The 20126-nt window shown below is 42.8% G+C and overlaps 2 protein-coding genes and 1 pseudogene across 8 annotated transcripts in view; 2 read left to right on the plus strand and 1 right to left on the minus strand.

Annotated features, from left to right (window-relative positions):
• Nucleotides 1-10592, plus strand: part of LOC308630942 (nuclear autoantigen Sp-100-like) — a gene marked incomplete at its 3' end in the record, with an annotated part of 44671 nt that extends 34079 nt beyond the window's left edge. Inside the window, exons 3-7 of the mRNA XM_081261751.1 lie at nt 945-1107; nt 1990-2158; nt 4204-4266; nt 7416-7484; nt 10417-10592. Coding sequence (XP_081117877.1) covers nt 945-1107; nt 1990-2158; nt 4204-4266; nt 7416-7484; nt 10417-10592 — 640 coding nt within the window. The remainder of the gene's footprint in view (nt 1-944; nt 1108-1989; nt 2159-4203; nt 4267-7415; nt 7485-10416) is intronic.
• Nucleotides 10593-11041: 449 nt separating this feature from the next.
• LOC308630428 (nuclear autoantigen Sp-100-like) overlaps nt 11042-20126 on the plus strand; it is a 52097-nt gene continuing 43012 nt past the window's right edge. For 4 of the 6 annotated variants that reach the window (XM_081260444.1, XM_081260445.1, XM_081260447.1 and 1 more), the window contains exons 1-3: nt 11042-11132; nt 16591-16737; nt 19845-19928. In XM_081260444.1, the coding sequence (XP_081116570.1) occupies nt 11063-11132; nt 16591-16737; nt 19845-19928 (301 nt within the window). In that variant the 5' untranslated portion in view covers nt 11042-11062. Of the gene's footprint in view, nt 11139-15219; nt 15601-16590; nt 16738-19844; nt 19929-20126 lie in introns of all 6 variants that reach the window. The other 2 variants (XM_081260448.1, XM_081260449.1) reach the window with 2 other exon arrangements.
• Nucleotides 16746-19829, minus strand: LOC308630430 (nucleosome assembly protein 1-like 1; annotated as a pseudogene). Its single transcript has 2 exons — nt 18248-19829; nt 16746-17954 (listed from the first exon to the last, which is right to left on the minus strand). The product of its transcript is annotated as a nucleosome assembly protein 1-like 1 (transcript).

Below are 20126 nucleotides of genomic sequence, written 5' to 3' on the forward strand. Positions count from 1 at the left end.
CTAATGCTTCATCGTTTAAGTATCTTAGTTTTAGTAAATGAGAAGATGAATAGTTCTCTTCAGTCTATGATCTTTAACCTGAAACTTTGTTTACAGGAATTTAAAATAAGGAGAGTTGGTGTTTTCATGCCCTGCTGCACAATAGGTCCTGGGAAGTGTGTGCACAGGTCTCTTCCGGTTTGACAAAGAAAGCTTTGGGTTTTCATAACATTTAGAAACACAGAGAAGTTGATTAAAACACTATTATTAGAGCAATAAAATCATCAACTATGAATCAGAATTAAAGAGTCAGAGTTCAAATTGTTTTCACAGGAAATGAATAATTTCTGAAATTCAAGTTGCCTAAGAAGAGTCAGTGTTCATGACAATAGCATAGACAGATTTGTAGTAAATCAAAGCGGAACCTGATGTCCCAGGAAATAGCTTTGAGATTCTTGGAAATTCCCAACTTACCATATTGTTATCATCACTTTTGTTACTGTCATTGTCACACGTTTATGAATTGATTTGTGGCATAGGATGATATTTATCTCTTAATAGCTATAAGTCAAAGAGGGGACATCTTGTTTTTATTTTTCTGAGATTTATTCTCTTTTAGTTGTTAATTAAGATGTACTTTCAAGGTTAGATTTTGTTTTTCTTCCATTGTTTTTCATTCTCTATGGATGGCCTGCTTTATCTCAATTTTGCACGAATTTAAATTTTTATTTCAGAAATAGTCTTTCTTTGCAAAGGCTTTGATCAGGGAAGGACTTTGTAAGCCTTTTAGATAAGGCTTTCATCATCTCCGTGCTTTCTTCCATTGTTTCATCCCATCTATCTGGATAACTCTATCCGGACCATCTATTTAATATATGTTGGTTCTTCATGGCCCAATCTTCATGTGTAAGATCCTCTACAAGCATCTCAGAATCTTGATTTCCCATGGTATTCTTTTCCCTTAGGATGTCCACAGAAGAGCAGAGTGTAGACGACAATACCATCTATGAGGTTATATTCCATCACTTCAAAAGACACAAAGTGGAGATTTCAAATGCCATAAAAAAGACGTTTCCTTTCCTCGAGGGCCTCCGTGACCGTGAACTCATTACCAATAAAATGTTTGAAGTAAGTGAAGTTTATTATGTCACAACCTGGTAAACAAGCCCCAAATTAAGTTATGCTTACCTTTCATGCAGTATAATTCATACAATATAACATAAAGTAAAAATTTAAGATAATTGAAGTGAATTGACAAATGATCTTATTGAATTGATTTGTTGAAATAGCAGTAAGCACAACATTTTATTTCAACTAATATCAACTTAAAAATACTTAGCTCTAAGAACATTAAAATCCAATGGCAATTGGTGTGTTGTTAGAATGAATTTAAGAGTGGATGATTGTTGTTATATCTGCAACATCTTTTAACAAGCTTTCTTTTCTTTTTTTTTTTTTTTTTTTGAAGGGGGGGGTACTTCTGGAGTCTTGGAATTGGCATCAATCTTTGGTCATTATGGAGATACAGAGTATTGACTCTTTGTTTTCCCCTATGAATGTGCTTTCTCGTGGTCGAGTTCATAGTAAGGAGGAATGGTCACTTGATTCCCTTGAGCCCTTCAGGCCAAGTCAGAACTGGGGGAAGTGCAGGGGTTGTCCAGCCAATAGATCAGCCCTCATCACCTGAGAAGTCTATTCCCAAAGCACATTGGCCAGGCTCTTTAGAGGGCTACATGTCAGTTAACTCTGAACCCACTTTCATCTTTGCTCTTTCTTACATTAAATGTAAATAAGGATGAGGAGATCAGCCTTACCATTGGGTATTTTTTAAGAGATAGGATTTACTTGTTTCATTTAGTAGCTATCCGAATGTACAAAAATTCTGAAGCTTTACATGAGATGATACCTATGTAGAGAAATTGAAATGCATTAACTATAAAATTACTTTCTAGCATTCTTTTGTAACATAGAAATCTCTATTTAAATTTTTCCATTCACTTCTTTTTAAAGGATTCTCAAGAGTCTTGTAGAAACCTGGTCCCTGTACAAAGAGTGGTGTACAATGTTCTCTGTGAACTGGAGAAGAAATTCAACCTGGATTTATGCGAAGCATTGTTCAGTGAGGTCAACTTGCAGGAATACCCTGATTTAATTCGTGTTCGTAGAAGCTTCGAACATGGTAATTAGATATATTACCACATTTTGAGGTCCAGGGTCAATTTTCTTTTTCAACAAGCGTATCTGAAGCTTCCACCACATGCAAAAAGGTCACGTGCTATGGGATATGGTAGTTAATAAGTCAGACATGTCAGGTGCTAATGACAGAATGGCTGTTCAGTAAGCACCACTGGATGTCTGTTCAGCTGGGCTTTTAGACTCAGGGCAACCAGAGTCATATTGGTGCCAGGTTTACTTTAAAAAGCATAGAACTAGAAACAAAGTCCCAAGAGGGATGCATGACCCTGTCTCTTCAGTGGAAAACCTTTCAGTGGTCTACGTAGAAGTCCACCAAGTTCACTACTACACACCTTGAGCGACTGCTTAGCTCTGGATGCAGGGTCCACCCTGAGTTAGCACCACATGTCCATGGAATCAAGACCTCTTGGAATTCCAAAGTCCTGGTTTTCAGGTAGCCCACAGGGGACAAGCCAAGTAATGAATCACCATTGGAGGAAGACCTTCATAATGTTGTAGCTTTCTACAGGAATTAGTAGTCCCTCTCAGGCAACTAGTCATGGGTCATTTTTAACTCTAAAGCCCAGTGTTTGCCTAGTATCCCAGCAAAAAGGCCACTTTTTATTAGGTTTCCAGAGTAATGAGTTAGAAAGGTAATCCTGGGTCAAACTGTCCTAAAAGAATAAGAAATGGTTTTGTTAACTCTCTAATCAAAAGGAGCAAAACATATATTAATCAAATATTCAACATGGATTTTTGGTGTTATGAAAAACTAAAGATTTGATTCTTCACTTCTTCCAAGAAGGCATGATTCATACTTTTATTGGTATGCAATAAAAAGGATGCCCCCAATTTTTGTTTGTTTGTTTGGTTTTGTACTTGCATAGACGATTTTTTTATTCCAACAGTTTGGTCTCAACCAAGTTCTCAAAATATAAGATAGAGACATCACAAGTAAAACAGACACATCCCCTGAAGAGGAGAGGGAATAGGTGTGCAAAAGTATGTCTGTGAAACTGGCAAATTGGATTCGGCTGAATTTGAGAGTGAGCAGCAATGTAGGAACCAACTCTAGTGAGATAAATCCAAGGGAGACCTCGAAGGTTCTGGCATTGAATGCCAAGAAGTTGAAGTTTATTTCCTAGGCTATAAGAGATATGACAGGTTTATAAACCAGGGTGAATATGTAAAAGCAGGGACCTATGGCTAGTTGAGGTGTGTCAGTAGTTACCTTATATAATAAAGAACAGAATAATTTCTCTAGCAGGTCACAAAGGAGATTGAACACCCGGGCACCAATGGCAAGTCACTATTCTATTTATAATGGGACGCCCCGCAGGCTGGAGCTACAAGAGGGGCCACTTCCCAGGGGCTTCGACCTCTTTCTGGATTGCAGACACCCCCTCTCTGGCCTTAGCACCCACATCTCCTGTGTTTGTTTCCAGTACTCCCAGTGCTTGGTGATGCAAGCCTAAAGTTCATGGCCAGGGTGGCAGCACCGCCCCCACCCACAGCACAACCAGCTCACCTCTCCTCAGGGGACATGCTGCCACCTCCTGATGGGCCCTGATGTCCCAACTCCTTTGGAAACTATTCATCCTGCCTGACCCTCTTCAGCCCAAGCCCCCCTTGTTTCTGGCCCTATCTTTAAAGCCATTGGGACTTCCCCTTTCATACACTGAGCTCTCCAAGGTCCCAGACTCTGAACAGTTGATTCCTACAGTTCAAACAGTTCAGAAAAGACATTTCACTTCTATTATTTATTTTGAAATTTGCCTTGCTATCCTCTGAATATTTTTTAGAGGAGTATCTCAGCTTACAGTGTATCCCCTCCCACTGAGTATCTCCCTAGTGTGTGGGAAGCATAGACTCCTTTGTGGGAGTCTCCTCTTTTTTGTCCCAGGGTGGGAAGGTGAACTGTGTCATGTGGGATTCACTGAACTCTGAGTAACTGGGGGACTGGAAATTCTTAAATGTATAATTTCGAGATGGTGTACCTGGTCCCTGCTGGAGATCTCTAATTGCCTTCTTTTCCCTCCCTTTCTTCAGAGGTGAGAATGCTATATCCCCAAGAAGATAATGGAGAAGAGAGGCAGGAAAGGCTTGAACAAGGTAATTACACCTGGATAAAACATTTCTCATCTGCTCAAAAGAAAAGGAAACAAGGGCATTGTGCAGTAGAGACTGTGAACCAGGGAAGAAATGTGGAAGGACCATGGAGATGGCAAGGAGTGGTGATTTGTATGGACCTCGTGTTAGTCGACTTTCTGTCACTGTGACAAAACACGTGAGAGAAATCAGCTTAAAGGAGGAAAGATTTATTGTGGTCCGTGGTTTCAGAGGTTTCAGTCCACAGTGTCTTGCCCCATCATTGTGGGCCTGTAGTGAGGCAGAACATCATGGCAGAAGTGGAGCAAAGGTGCTCAACTCATGGCATCCAGAAAGCAAAGAAAGAGACACTAGGGGAACATTGTCCAAGTGGCCTGTCTTCCTCCCATTAGGCCCCACCTCTTAAAGTCTCCACTAGCTTCCATAATGCCTTGGGGGATCATTACAATCCCAACCCTAACTGGCCCCAACAGGATGTGGGATGCTGGGAAATAGCATGACCAGAGACAGCCAGCCCAGCACCCATGAGGAGGGAACCAGAGCTCAGTGGGCCAGGAAAACAGATTTAAGGAGACTGACTACCAGGAAGTAATTGTGATTTAGGAAGGTCCCGCAGGAGAAGATTAGTATGAAGCTGTGAAGGGCTAAGAAAAATGACCCATGGCCAACATGAAGGAGAAGGACCCTTAGCAAAAGAAAAACAATGGTTCTACCTGTGCCTTCCACAGCACTCGACACCTGAGGGGTGGAAGTTCTCCTTACACCAACCGAACTCGAGTTCTCTGCAGACACCCATGGGGTGTCCTATAGTTCGCACAACCCACAGGTGGAGGACCATGCTCCATAAGACCATCCCACTTGTCAGTTGCAAGTTCCAGGGTGTGACCTCTGTTTCTGACCAACTGACTGTAAATTGGAGGTGTCACAACCCCTCCTTGGATTGGATGGTTTGTTAGTATGGATCACAGAACTCAGGGAAGTTTTTACTGATGTTCACCCATTTGTTTAAAGGGTACAACTCAGTCAAATGGAAGAGATGTACAGAGCAAAGTAATGGAGAGGGGCAGAGAGCTCACATGCCCAGCCTTGGCACCGCACTCTCCCAGCACTGCTGTGTTTGCCAATCCACAAGTTCTCTGAACCCTGTCATTAGGGATCTTCTTTTTTCTTTCTAGAAAACCCACTGTACTGACAGGCACAATGGATGAAATCATTGACCACTGATAGAAGTCAACTTCTATCCCCTCTCCCCTCCCTGGAGGTCAGAGCCTTCAACCTTCTAACCACTCTCAGTTCCTTCCATCCTTAGGAACTTTCCAAAACTCACCTCATTAGCATAAACTCAGGTGTTAACGAAAGGGACTGGTTGTGAGTACAAAAATGCTCTTTCCACCTTTATCACTTAGGACATTACAAGGAGTTCCGGGCGCTGTGGCCAGGAGGAAGATCAAAATATCTATTTCTCATTCTATCTCAGTGTCACACTTCACGACAGCAGAAGCCCGGGCTGGTTTCAATACAGTGACTGCTGTCCAAGAGCAGGACTCACCCGGGAGGAAGACAGACATAGACACAGAGAGGAAGGGGCCAAGATGTGAAAGAGCTTATGGAGCCTTGAGAAGGCAGGAAGGAGGAGGGGCATTAGAGGAAGAATGGGGCAAAGGGCAATGATAAAAAAATAAAAAGCTCTGTGTCCTTAGCAGCTCACCTCGAATGTCCACCCTCTGCTGTGATGATTTAGTGCCCAGGCTGTCATTGTGTTATTAGAATTAGGGCAAAGGCCCTGGCTCTGAGGACCCCAAAGGACTAGGTTCAGTCACCCAACCCAAGATGTTGGTCAGAGAGAGGAGTGTGGTGAGGACAGGAAAAGAGCCGTAATCAGTGTGGCCATGCTGGGCAGAGCAGGGAAGGTCTAGTGAGGTAAGATCTGACTCCCAGGGGCTGGTAAGAAAGTCGAGGTGTCATAGTGGGGTTTAGGGGTTTGCACTGCTGGAGAGCGTACAGAGCTGGTAAGGCCGCCGATCCTGGTCATGGCCTGGTGGGTCGTCATATCAGGACTGGTTCTGTGGCTCTCTGAGGAAGTCATCCTTCTCAGGGGGACAATTCAGTTCCCATCCAAAGATGATTGCTGCTGCTTAGAGAGCAGCCGCCATTCTAGTCCAGGGCAGGGGGCAGCCTCCTTGTGCCTACAAGACTTGCTATTTCTGGGAGGTTTAGGGCAATGACTGGAAAGTTCTAGGCATGGCTCTGGCAGTAGAGAAGAGAATGTTGTAAAAGCCGGCAGTTGCCAATCTGTTAATTATAATGTCCTTTCAAATTTTAAAAATACCTGAATTAGTCTTACCTTGGTGCCTTCAGCCGCAAAGAGAAATACCAGTTTTAGTTGAACACTCCTGAAATGATTGTCATGCTTGTATGCAGAGTTGAGCAGGAGGAGAGAGAGACAAAATTTTCATCCTGCTTTTAGTTACCTGTTGGGCATCTGCAAGTCCAAGAGAAGAGTCAGTGCTTTTAGCAAAAGCAGCCTCTAAGGTCCTGTTGTAATTAGAGATGGTTATCACTTATAAGCCCTTGTTATAGAGGAGGAAATTGAAACCTAGAAACCACATATGGAGTTTGCCTGGGGTCAAAGGAGCAAGGGAAAAGGATTCTTAGCCCCATGCTGCTGCCCGGGTTGTCTAATGAAAAAGGCAGAACATGAAACCAAAGTACGGGAAGAGGTGCAGACGGAAAGATAAAGGAAACAGAGGATGCCAGGAGAGGGAGGGAGTGAGGCAGACCAGTCGCTGATCCTCACTGGAGGCCTCCAAGGAGGAGCCACAGGCTGTGCCAGGAGGCTGTGGTGTGGGAGGGCGGGAACCAGGCGGCCAGGCCTTCTAGGAACTCAGGTAGGGCCAAGGGGCAGGCCAGCGGGGGACAAAGCAGGCCATCGCCAGGTGCCAGAGTGCCTCACAGAGGACCCTAGTGAGGGGGCCCAGTGAGACCCTCAGACAGGGCTGCAGCTGACCCAGACCCCACTCTCGAGACTGAAGTCAGCTCCAGATGAGTGTGGATTCACACTCTGAGGTGTCTCTACCATCTGCATTGTAAAGACAAAAAGGGCAAAACCCATCCTTCAGTTTCTGAGATCAACTTCTAATTTCTTCCCCTAGGAACAGGAGAGAACTCTTTTCTGCGAAGACTGACCTGGCCACAGTACTTAGATCCTTCGTCTTACAATGGTCTGTTGCTGTTGCCTCTTGTGGGACCCTTTGCTGTCTTACTCCATCTGGAATGTTCTGTGAGGCTGCTTCCTTGTGTGACTGATTGCCCAGAACTTTCAATCTTTGCATCTGTAGCTTCTCCAAGTTTGGAAATTAAATAACAGAGATCTTTAATTAAAGGCCCTCGGGGTTGCCTAGGAGGGATTCTTCTTCCCTACCCCTTGCATGCACTTGCTGCCAGTCCTGGTACCAGCTCTGGGTCTGGGCACTTGTCCCGAGCCCCTGGCTTCAGTTTCCTGCCTTGCTTAAATCTGTCTGGTGCCTTTGATCGCATGTCCAGTGGGGGCCCGTGTTGTGCGGCTGGAGGGGTGCAATGAGCCTGCTTTTTCTGTGGGGAAAATGTCATCGCTCTTGGGTCCAACACATGAGACCATAACACCAGGGTGCCTCTCATAGAACACCTTTGCTCACCATCCCTGGGGCTCAGACACCAGGTGGGTCTCTTCGAAAAACCATTTGGTACTTTAACAACTCTTGACCTTCCTGTAATCCAAAATGCTCTTAATAATATATCATCCAATTATTCAAAATAATATACATTTAAGATAGTAATTATAATGACTTTATTTTTTCTGATCAGTTACAATATGGCATATATTGATACAGGTAATATTTTATTTATCTTCTCAAATACTTTAAAATGATGTTTTATCACCCTCTTTCTCAGAGGAGAAAGAGTTGGTTTAAAGAGTTTGATTTTTTGTGTGTAGCTTCACCCAACTAAGAATTGGGATTGAACTCTGCTATAAAATAGGGTCAGAGCAAGAATATTGGTGCTCTGCTGCCTGGGTTCAAATCCTGCCTCTGCAATCTTGGACAAGGAACCTCCTCCTTTTATCACTTAGTAGTATATACCTTACGGGGTTGATGTATCTAAACAAGTTGTACCAATGAAAGCTTTCACAATCGTGCCTGGAACTTCATCTATGTTACATGACTTTGTCATCATTACTAATTTAATTACCATTGCTATTTGTACCTGCCTCCAGAGTCTAACCTTTTAATCATGACAATAATTTTTTTGAGGGGAGGGAGTGCCAGGGATTGAACTCAGGGGCACTCAACCACTCAGCCACATCCCAGCTCTATCTTGTATTTTATTTAGACATAGGGTCTCAATCAGTTGCTTAGCACCTCGCCATTGCTGAGGCTGTCTTTGAACTCTCAATCCTCCTGCCTCAGCCTCCCAAGCTGCTGGGATTACAGATGTGTACCTCTGTGCCTGGCCAACCATGACAGTAAATTTTGATATACTCCTTGTCTATATGTCTGACATGAATGTCTGTTGTGGATCTAATTATTTCTCAACCAGGAGAAATGATGAACAAAGCAATACCAACCTCAGAGCAGGAAATTAAATTGAGACTCCCCACCTCTAAAGTACACTCATGTGTGTAGAATAACTTTTATGTCTTTATTCCATGACTCTTCTTTGGAAACGAGTCTCCAGGGAATGCCCAGCAAGGAGGATGTTATTTAAGAAAAGATTTTTAAAATCAGAAATACATTGTTACAGAATACTTTCAGAGTGACTTTTAAAAGCATAAGTATACTTTTAGAAATTACTTTTATTCAAAAAATTATTTAAAAAATACAACATGCATGCTCCATGTTCTTAATTGTCCATCTACCAGTGCAGATAGTGGAAGCAGGAAGGAATGAATGGGTGGAAAGGTGATTAATAACCAGCAGAGAAGGGATTTGGTAGGGGCAGTGAGCTTGTGGGAGAGACAAGTCAGTTCTTCATGAATCTCCCTGTGGTGTGGGGCAACCCTACCTGGGGCTAGAATCTTAGAACTCCTCAGTGATGAGAACCAGATGAATATGAAGAGAATTTTCAACCTGAAACCCAAATGATGCCCAGAAAACACAATAAGTCATCAACGAGTGTGTCCAACAGTGAGCCAGGAGGACACTGCCTGTGGCATGCACAGGGGGATAAAGGCCGGGTCTCACGCCCACAACACGAAGAAGCAGTTCCTAGGAGCTTTGGATGGTGGCACAAAACATGCACCTGCTCTAAGTTCCACATTAAAACGTCTGTAAAGGGCTGGGGATGTGGCTCAAGTGGTAGCGCGCTCGCCTGGCATGCGTGCGGCCCGGGTTCGATCCTCAGCACCACATACCAACAAAGATGTTGTGTCCGCCGAGAACTAAAAGAAAAAAAAAGATTAAAAAATTCTCTCTCTCTGTCTCTCACTCTCTCTTTAAAAAAAAAAAAAAGTCTGTAAAAACTTTTAAAATAATTTTTCCATAACCCACTTTGTTTAGAAAAAGAGCACTAAATGGAAAAAATGCAACTGCAAAAAAATACACTTGTCCACTTGCAGACTATCGAGGTTCCTGGAATCAGAATGGTGTGGGTCATGGAAGTCAGCAATGGGCCAAGGAAGTTCACCAGGGGGAGGAGGTGTTCCCACCCCGGGTTGGTGTGCTTGGAATTCATTCTTTGCCCTCCTGCTCCACTCTTCCCTCTACCTATATCTTCTGACCTCTGCTATTTATTTATTTGTTGCCAACTCTCCTTGATTCCAGCGTGAGAGACATTAGAAAAAGTTTGCACAGTTGGAAGAAGTATAGCCCCATCACGACACTGGGGAGCCACTGAGTTGGTAGCTGCTCCTCCCCATGGCTCTCTCCACCTTCCACCACGCGGGCCAGCCTTGGTCCCGGCTTCTGCTCACCAGCCTAGAGTGGGCAACCTTCAGTCCCCTCCAGCCTCCTGTTGACGCTTCTGCTTGCTGCATCTTCCCTTTGGAGCACTCAGCTCTTCTCTCAACTGGGTTAAATTCTCTCTGCCTCAAGATCTTCCAGTGATTTGTATTTTCCTATTTGATCCTGATTGATGCAAGGGGCGAATAAAATATCTGTGAATTAAAATGTGGTTTAGGTACAGACGGACCCGAAAACGAACTCTCGGCGCACCCTTGCGAAGCAGAAGAGAGAAATGTAAATAAAAGAGAGCCGGCCCGAGACCCAAATGGTGCAGTAGGAAGCCACCAAGGAAATGAGCAGTGCCCTCGAGAGCCAGTAGGTAAGGCTGACTTCCTTTGTGTGAGTGTGTGAGTGTGTGTGTGTGTGTGGGGGGGGGGGGGCTAAGAGGCCCTAGAGAAATAAAAGGCAAAAGAAGGGCTGGGGTTGGGGCTCAGCAATAGAGTGCTCGCCTAGCACGTGCAAGGCCCTGAGTTCAATCCTCAGCACCACATAAAAAAAATTAATAAAATAAAGGTATGGCATCCAACTGCAACTAAAAAATAAATAAATATATATATATATATATATATATATATATATATATATATATATTTTTTTTTTTTAAACAGGCAAAAGAAGTCAGAGAGGGATTGGCCGCAGAATCAGGGAAGCACAGACACCTCCCCAACTGCGGGTGGCAATATATGCAAACAGGGCTACAGACGGAAATGTGGGGAGGAAGGAGAGACAGAGCGAAATAGAACAAAATGCACACAGAGCAGGGCGAGGTTCTACTGGGTCTCAGTCATGGTCTTTTTTAAACTTCAGAGTCCCGTCAACACATGGCTGCCCACGTGGACCGTGGAGAGGCGAGCGTGGGGACACCCAGCCCTTCGCCCCACTGTGTAGAAAGTAAGTGTCACTTACCTTACCCTTTTGTTTTTCCCCAGATCCTCCATGTTTGTGGGGTTATCAGTTGCCTTTTTAACCACCTTAATCATTTTAAAGCTGATTTACATCATATGTTTATATTTATATATATTTATTATGTACCATGTGTAATAATACATATTTTGTATAATTTATAGGTATTATGTACAATATGATGAAAACATATACATATTAGATACATACATAGATAGAAATGACTAATTGAGCTAAAATTGACATGTTTTATTTTACATATTTATAATTTTTATGGTGAGAACACTTAAAATCCATGACCTCAGCAATTTTAAGAATACAATACTATTATCAACTATAGTCATCACGTTATATAGTAGATCTCTTGAACTTATTCCTCCTAACAGAAATCTTATATCCCACATCTCCTCTAACCCCTTCCTCTCTCCCAGCAGCTGCTGATAGATACCATTACCCCCTCTGCTTCTATGATCATGATTAATACTTTCACACTCCACATATAAGTGAGATCATGCCATGGGACTTTTTCTGTGTCTGGCTTATTTCACTTAACATACTACTTTCCTGGTTCACTCATGTTGTTGTGAATGACAGGATTTTTTTCTTCTTTTCTAAGGCAGGTATTTTGCATGTATATCCCATTTTCATGGTCTGTTGTTAGGTATTTAGGTTGATTTCATATCTTGGGATTTGTCAATAATGCTGTGTAATAAGCGTGGGAGTTTAGATAATCTCTTTGACACACTGATTTTAATTCCTTTGGATATGTACCCAGTGGGGAGATTGTCAGATGGTATGGTAGCTCTACTTGAATTTTTTGTGGAACCTCCATTCAGTTTCCCATAAGGTATACTAATTTACATTCCCCGCAACAATGCGCAAAGATTCCCTTCTCTCTCCTTTCATACCAACGCTTGCTATCTTTTGTCTTTTTGATAATAACCATTCTGACAGGTATGAGTTGATATTTCATTGTGGTTTTATTTGTAATTCCCTGATGAACTGTGATGTTCACCTTTGCATACACTTACTGGCCATTTGTAAATCTGTGTTGGGTAGACGTGGTACACGTGGGCATTCTTTTCTTGTTCCTGATCTTAAAAAGAAACCTTTCAACTTTTCACTGTCTGATGCTTGCTGTGTTTGTCCTGTGTGGCCTTTATTTACAACAATGGTATAACTTCCATTTTGATCATGAATTCGGTCTTCTTATTTGTTATGGTGTGTCTTGGTGTAGTTTTGTTTGGATTGAGTCTGATTGGAGTCCTTTGACTCTCCTATACCTGGAAATTTGTATCTTTTCCAAAATTGGGAACATATTCTGCTATTATTTCTTCAAATAAGATTTCTACCCCTTTGTTTTTCTCTGCTCCTCTACAGACCACTATGACTCTAAAATTTACTCTTTTGAAATGTCTCAAAAAGCTGTAAGTTTTCCTCACTCCTTTTAATTTTTCTCCTCTGCCTATGTGTTGTCAAGTAACCTGTTTTCAAATTCACAGATTATTTCTTTGGCTTGATCAATTCTGCTGTTGACTTTCAGTTGCATTTTTTCATTGCATTCATCGTATTTTCTTTTTTTATTTATTTTTTAGTTATAAGAGGACATATTATCTTTATTTTATCTTTTTATGTGGTGCTGAGTATCAAACCCAGTGCCTCATGCATGATAGGCAAGCGCTCTGTCTCTGAGCCACAACCCAAGCCCCTCAATTCATTATATTTTCAGCATTAGAATTTCTGTTTTAGTTGTTTTTCTATCATTTTTGTTTTGTTTTGTATTATAATTTCAACCTCTGTTAAAATTCTCACTTTGGTCAATTATTGTCTTCCTGACTTTACTGAGTTGTTTTTCTGTATATTCTTGAAGTTCACTAAGCTTTCCTAAAACAATTATTTTGAATATTTTCTCAGGTGGCTCATATATCCATTTCTTTGGGGCATGCTACTGGGACACTGTGGTGTTCCTTTGTCGGTATTCTGACTTCCTGATTTTTCAAGTTTCTTATTACCTCAAATGTCTGTACATTTGAGGAAGTGGGGGCTTGTTCCAGTCCCCAAAAACTGGTATTGTCCTAGAAAGCCTTTGCCAGTCTGCTGACCCAGAGATCTGTGGCAGGCCATCTGGTGTGGTCCAAGGACAGGCTTGCTGGCCCAGTGCCTAGGACAGCGAGTGGGTCGTCCTGTGCCAGGGTGGACCCTGACTCAGAGATTGCAGAGCTCTTGGGGGACTAGGGTGGAAGCCAGAAGCCTGGTACCACCGGGCTGTCCAGGTGCTAGGGTGGGCCTTTGGCTTGATGCCCTGGGGCTGATCTGGAATGGACCTGGACTGAAGTGTGGGACTGCTGAGGCTGACCTGGTATTGAGTCACCTGTGACCAAATTCACAGGACTGGTCATGATCCTGGGACTGTGGGACTTAGCCTGGGGTTGGGCAGGCTTGAAGGCTCAGACCACAGGAATGGGCTGGAATCTGAAGTCATTTGGGCCTGCTCAGCACTGAGTTTTGCTGGGGAAGACCCAGTGTTGGAATATAAGACAAAGTCTAGTTCTTAATTTTTTGCCTCACCTAGATGCTGTGATCTCTCACCTGGTTCCCACCGCTCTTGTGAAGGTTTTTTCGCACACACAGGTGTTCAGATTGGTGTTTCTGTGGGGGGGATGAACAATGAAGAGTCCTATTCTACCAACTTGCTCTGCCCCTCCCCAATTTTCTAATTATGTCTTCACTTTTCTGTGAGAGCAACAATTCTGCTTTGTGGTCCCACTAACTGCCTGCCCAGCCCAGACGCGGCCTTTGAGCACACCCTCTGGTGGTTTTCAAGAGCTGTGAAAGGCAAGGAAGAGAGGGCTGTCTGTGGTCTTTCATGGAGGTGGTGTGTGTCCTTGGGTAGAGAAAACAAGGAGCGAATGTATGGGAAAGGTCAACTAAAGATCAGTAAATAACACAGTACATGAATGAGGCAGATTTTAGATAAATTGACATGGAATCCAAACATTTCCATGTCACATGGTCGATTAAAACAAATATGTTGCAACTTATTTCAAAGGTTAAATGGAAGCGTGGAAATCATGCATAATGTTTCCTATAATATTTGCAAGGAAGGAATCCCAGGCAGGGGAAGGCCCTCAGGAGGAAACCACAGGTGGAAGAACTCTGGGGCAGTGGGCTGGCACTGGGGAGACTTTGGTGAGGACTGGAGTGGTTGAAGTGAGATAGTATAGAAAGACAAAAAGTGACATACAAGAGTTAGGAGTCACACTGATAATTAAATTTAAAAAGCAGATGAGGAGCAGGTAAAAACGTAATAGATGGATCAGCTAAAGCATCAGGTAGGGGACAGCAGGGCCGAGGCCAGGTACAGCAGGGGGAACCCCAGGCACAGAGTGTAAGGAGATCTCCCTCTGAGCACCTGGGCCTCAGGGTTCCTTCACTCTGTGTCCACAGTACCACCTCTGCCTCACCTAGTCCTGGGGTGTGTGTGTGTGTGTGTGTGTGTATGTGTTTCTTATTTTTTAAAGAAAAAGACATAGAGAATAAGAGTAGAAAGATACAAAGGATCGAGAAGTATCAAGAAATAGGACAAAAATATGGGGGTGGGACATGAAAAGTCGTGTAGAAAACGAGTTAAAACGCAGTGGGTGAAAAACTAGTAGAGAGGGGCTGTGTCCAACAAGGGACAGAGAACAAATCAAGACACTGTTTGATCTGAGGATAAAAGGCACAAGTCGTCAACCCTGAGAAGGGTAAGGTGTCCTTTACCAAACTGTCCCGGTTTTCTCCTTCCCTCGGGCATCCTGCCTCTCCAAGGCTCAGTCACCATGTAGATTCTCTTGATTCCTAAACACACATTTCCCACCCAGACCTGTTGTTTGTCTCATTTTTCAAAGTGTCTGAAAATCTTCAAAGATCTGAAGGACTTTTCTATTTTTGAGGTTGTCACCATTATTTATGGCAGTGTGATGTACAAACCACCCCAGACTGACTGGTGTAAAGCAGCCACCACTGTATTTACCACTTCCTTCAATTCTGATTTTAAAATATCTCCAACGGTTCCTTTTCTCTGCATCCTCAGCATGATCATCCTGATCTGGATCCCTCTGGCTCTCCGAACTGGAGGAACAGTGTTTTTGCTTTGTTTGCTTTGTTTTGGGTTTGTTTTGGTTTGGTTTGGTTTGGTTTGGTTTGGGTTTGGGTTTGGTTTGGGTTTGGTTTGGTTTGGTTTGGGTTTGGTTTGGTTTGGTTTGGTTTGGTTTGGGTTTGGGTTTGGTTTGGGTTTGGTTTGGTTGGGTTTGGTTTGGTTTTGGTTTGGTTTGGTTTGGTTTTGTCTCTACAACCTTGCTCCCCTCAAATGCATTGTCCGAACTTACACTAAAAATGGAACTTTCAAAAATGCAAACCAGTTTCCATGGCTCTCCTATTTAGAACCCAGTGCCTTCCTGTGGTCCTGAATTAGGTCAGTGCTGCCTGGTGTGACACATCCTGAAAGAGGCCTGTGTGCTGCCTACCCCCATCACCTGCCTCTAACCCTCTAATGCCTCGCTCACCAAACTTTCTTCAGTTACTTGAATTTGCCAAGTTCTTTCTCTTACATATTTGCCTTTACATGTGCTTTTAGAAAACAATTTGGTGTCATCTGTTAAAGTTGGAAATATGCACTCTAGAATTCAGAACTGCATTTCTCAGCAGAAACTACCAGAAATGTATACTGTGTTCATCAGAAGACAATGTCCACAGCAGTATTCACAAAGCCAGACACTTGAAATAGCACAAAAGGAGAAACACATGTCAGCTTGTTTCTATGATGGAATACGATACCATGTGCAACAAGAATAATTATACAAAATTATATAATAAATATAATTATACAAAAATGAATATGGATGATTCTCACAAACATGTATATATATAAATATGCACACACATACACATATATAGATGAATTTGGGGCTATTTGGCTTCTTCAGGGATATATATGAGAGAGTGAGTAAGAAGAGCATGATTCTGTTTATATAAAATTAAATTACTTAAGAGGCAAAACTAATGGGAGTATTGGAAATCAGGAAGGCTGTTGACTTTGAGAAAGATGGTGGGGGCAATTAGTGGGAGATGTCCTAAGAGGCTTCTGGGGTGTTGGCAATCTGTGTCTTGTCCAAAGAGACATACTTCGTAATCATTCAAAACCCACTTTTATATGTACTGCAATTATAATTTTTATTTTTTAAAAAGGCAAAAAAAATGTTACTTACCAAAAAAAAATGGGGAAAAAATAGGTTAAAAACAAAACACCATCAAGAGAGGTACAAAGGGAGGGACAGAACTAAGCAGCAGGAAATAGAGGATGCGCATCTCAACAATGCAGTTTCAGAAAGCGATTGTTATCAATGGCATGTTTGTCAATGGGGGAGGAGAAGGAAAATTCTTTATTCATTACAATTTGGCCCAGGAGCAGAGCTCTCCAGCCATGGAATCCACATGACTTCCTGTTCTGTGCGTCTGGTGGATATAAAGAAGGAAAAGCCATTTTTTCCCACGCAAGTGAAGCAAGGATCCCAAACCAGGACCAACCATTACCAGCCATCCGAAGTAATAGGTAAGGCTGACTGAAAGGATCTGTGACTGTTTCCAGGGAACAGGTTCCCAGGTAAAGGGCTCGGCACGTCATGAAGGCCCACCAGGCAGTCCGGGTAGCCTCTGGAGCAGGCCAGCGCCTGGGTAAGCTGAAGCAAATTAGCTTAACAGAGGTCCTTAGGGTCTGGGAAAATACTGGCAGAAATGGTGGTAATAATGAGAACTGATGTCAGAGGGATTGTTTCTTTTTCTTTTTCTTTTCTTTTCTTTTTGAGAACTAAAATTGCATTTGACATTTTTATTTTAAACTGCAAAAATAAAAACCAAGCAAACAAACAACAAAAACTTGAAATAGGCTCATCGAATGTTATAAATTCATCCTTTTTGGGAAAGCAGAAGGTAGACCCTACCACAAAGAAAAGATACTTAGTTAATGGAGATTAAGTTTACAAGTATACTTCTATCAGGTTAATAACCTTCTGAAAATTGTTTTATTCACCTCACTGTGGTAACCAATAACCATATTATGAGTCAGAATTCCTTATAATTCACTATATCCCATTAATACTAACATTTATCGCATTTGGTCTGACTGCAAATTCTTAACCATGTTAGTTATGTAGTTTTTTTCCCCTCAAATGATGAGTTATGTTAGTAAAAAAATCACTGCATTTCTATAACAAATAAGTGAAAAGCACAACTATGCAAGCAGACTTAAACTCACTCTACTACCAATTGAAAACTACTTTTGTTCTTCAAAAAAAAATTAGCAAACAAAAACATTTAGTTTGGGGGCTGGGGTCGTGGCTCAGTGGTAGAGCACTCGCCGAACATGTGTGAGACACTGGGTTCGATCCTCAACACTACATAAAAATAAATAAGTAAAATAAAGGTATAAAAAACATTAGTTCAGTTTAACAGTTGTTAATTTTTATAGTTGTACTCCAATAACTACATGATATAAATGTCCCAGAAGAATCAAACTGCAGCAATGAATGAACATGCATGAGAGAATTTGTGCATTCAACAGAAAAGCTATAGTTAAAATGCTAGGGAGAACAAATCTGTCTTGAAAATTTCAATTCCTTTCTTTTAAAAAAAATTACTGAGTCTACCAAGAAAATACAAAATCCTCAAGGCCACGTACATCCTGCCTCACTGTTGCTTGAATTCTGCTGGGTTTTGATCCTTCAAGTCATAGTCTGGATCATTTTCTTCATTTCCTTCCTCTTCCCTTCCCTATATTAAATTTCAAAATGCATCCATGAAGTAGGTACATGGTAGGAAAAATTGGCTCATAATGTAGGGAAAAATTAATACAAGTTACTCTATGGGTCAACAGATTTTCATGATTAGAGAGTTTGGTGATAATACAACTTAATTTGAACACTTTTATTAAGAAAAATTTCCCAACACAATCCGAGACATCCAGACAGCTTTTATCAAAAAGATTTACTGCAGCCAACGTTGAAAAAGCATACTGCAGCATTTGACTTCTTCAGAGAGCTGATAATTCTCATCTGCTTCTTCACCTTCTTTTTCTCCTCCTCCTCCTCCTCCTCTTCCTCCTCCTTCTTCTTCTTCAATAGCTTCTTCAGTGAAGCAGAACACTGATCTTGGGATTATACGCTCACATAAAAAGTGACCAGTTTCAAAGTCTGCAGCAAGAATAGCTTCGACATCATCATCCAGCTCTCCACTGTCAGGAACTTCAGGAGGGGCAAAAAAAGTAAAGAATGAATCACTATTTTAGTCACACTACAAACTGTCCCATGTCCTTATGTTTCTGCTTCTTAATAATTTTCAAAGTGACATTCTTTCCTTTTCGTTCCCATCTATTTAGAGCCCTGTACAACCCATAACTTCTGGACCTTCAAAAGAAAAGGGATCAGAATTGTCTGATTCTGGCCTCATCCTAGATGTCTTTGTGAACACTTCATTTGTGAAATATTCATTGAGTTCAAAGTGAAATTCTAAGATAAAACTCATAGGCTGGCCGGCCTCTGAGAACTTCACTTTAATGTCTTTCAAGTGTTTCAGAATAGGGTCATCAGCTGCCTGAACCAGGTCACTGAGCAAGTCAGCATTCTTAAAAAAACAGTCAAACAAAATTCAGGAATTCCTTGGGATCTTCTTTTTCTTCGTCTTCTTTCTCGTCGTCTCTCTTGGCCTTTTCTTTCAGCTCCTCTAAAATGTCCTCTTCTTCATCTGGTTTCCATTCCCATTCTTCTTCTGGAGGTTCATAAATTCTGTTCATGATCTCAAATCACTTAGCAAATAGAGGCTGACAGAGAACAGCATCTTCCCTTCAAGATCATGAACTTCCCCATGGAATTTTGGCTTCCATCTGCGCACATTTAACTTGAGGGTCTGAGAGGATTCACTCCTCTCTTAACCACCCTAGGCCACCTTTCAATGGACCCCGTTGGTGTTTCTACCCGACCCTCGAGTCTTTCTTGAAGAGCTGCAAGAATCTGAGGATTTTGTATCATCTGAACCAAGTCAGCTGATGCACTTTGATTTTTGTTTCTTCTCCAGTTTCTTCTACTTCTTCAACATCATCCAAATCTTGATCAAGTTCAGAATGTTCTTTGTTGTCAGTGTCTGCCATGTTGGAGGGACTTCAAGTGGGCAGCTAGTCTGGGGAGCCGGGCACTGCCCAGGTAATACCTGGGGAGGCAGCAGAGACATGGAGCTGTGGGCAGTGCCGAGAGCAGAGGCTCTCCTCCTGAAGAAGGAGGAAAAGGAAGCAGTAGGAACTAAAGACAAGGGGAAATGGGGAACCAGGATATTCTCAAGAGGAGATGGAGAAAGAACAGATCAAGAAAAAGAGTTATAAAGAGGAGCCATTGCCAGAAACAGAGGCAGAAGCCGGGGTGGTGGCCAGAGCCCAGAGGAAAGGGAAGAGGTGGAGCAGAGGTGGAGGTCAGAGGGTCCGTGGGCTGGGAAAAGCTGCCTCATGTGTCGGTTTTGTCGTTTGGGTTAGCCCTGGATTAACCCCCAAGCCACACACATGCAGAGAGCCCCTAGTTGCCAGGTCTTCCTCGTGCTCTTGTTGTGGGGTGCCTGGCTGTGTGGGCTCCTGCTGGGCTCCCTGAGACTCTGAAGGGATTTTGGTCCTTTGTGCAGTCATCAGCAGTGAGGACTCGGACGACACCAGCGACACAGAAGAGCCTGTAGCAATCTCTAACTCAGCACAGAGGAGCCATCCTGGTAAGGAAGGCTGGGACAGCAGGCTGGGACAGCGGGCTGGGACAGCGGACTGGGACAGTGGGCTGGGAGAGCAGGCTGGGAGAGCAGGCTGGGAGAGCGGGCTGGGACAGAGGGCTGGGACAGCGGGCTGGGACAGCGGGCTGGGACAGCGGGCTGGGACAGCGGGCTGGGAGAGCGGGCTGGGAGAGCGGGCTGGGA

Source organism: Spermophilus citellus, assembly GCF_964194105.1.
Source record: "Spermophilus citellus genome assembly, chromosome: 11".
NCBI classification, from domain to species: Eukaryota; Metazoa; Chordata; class Mammalia; order Rodentia; family Sciuridae; genus Spermophilus; species Spermophilus citellus.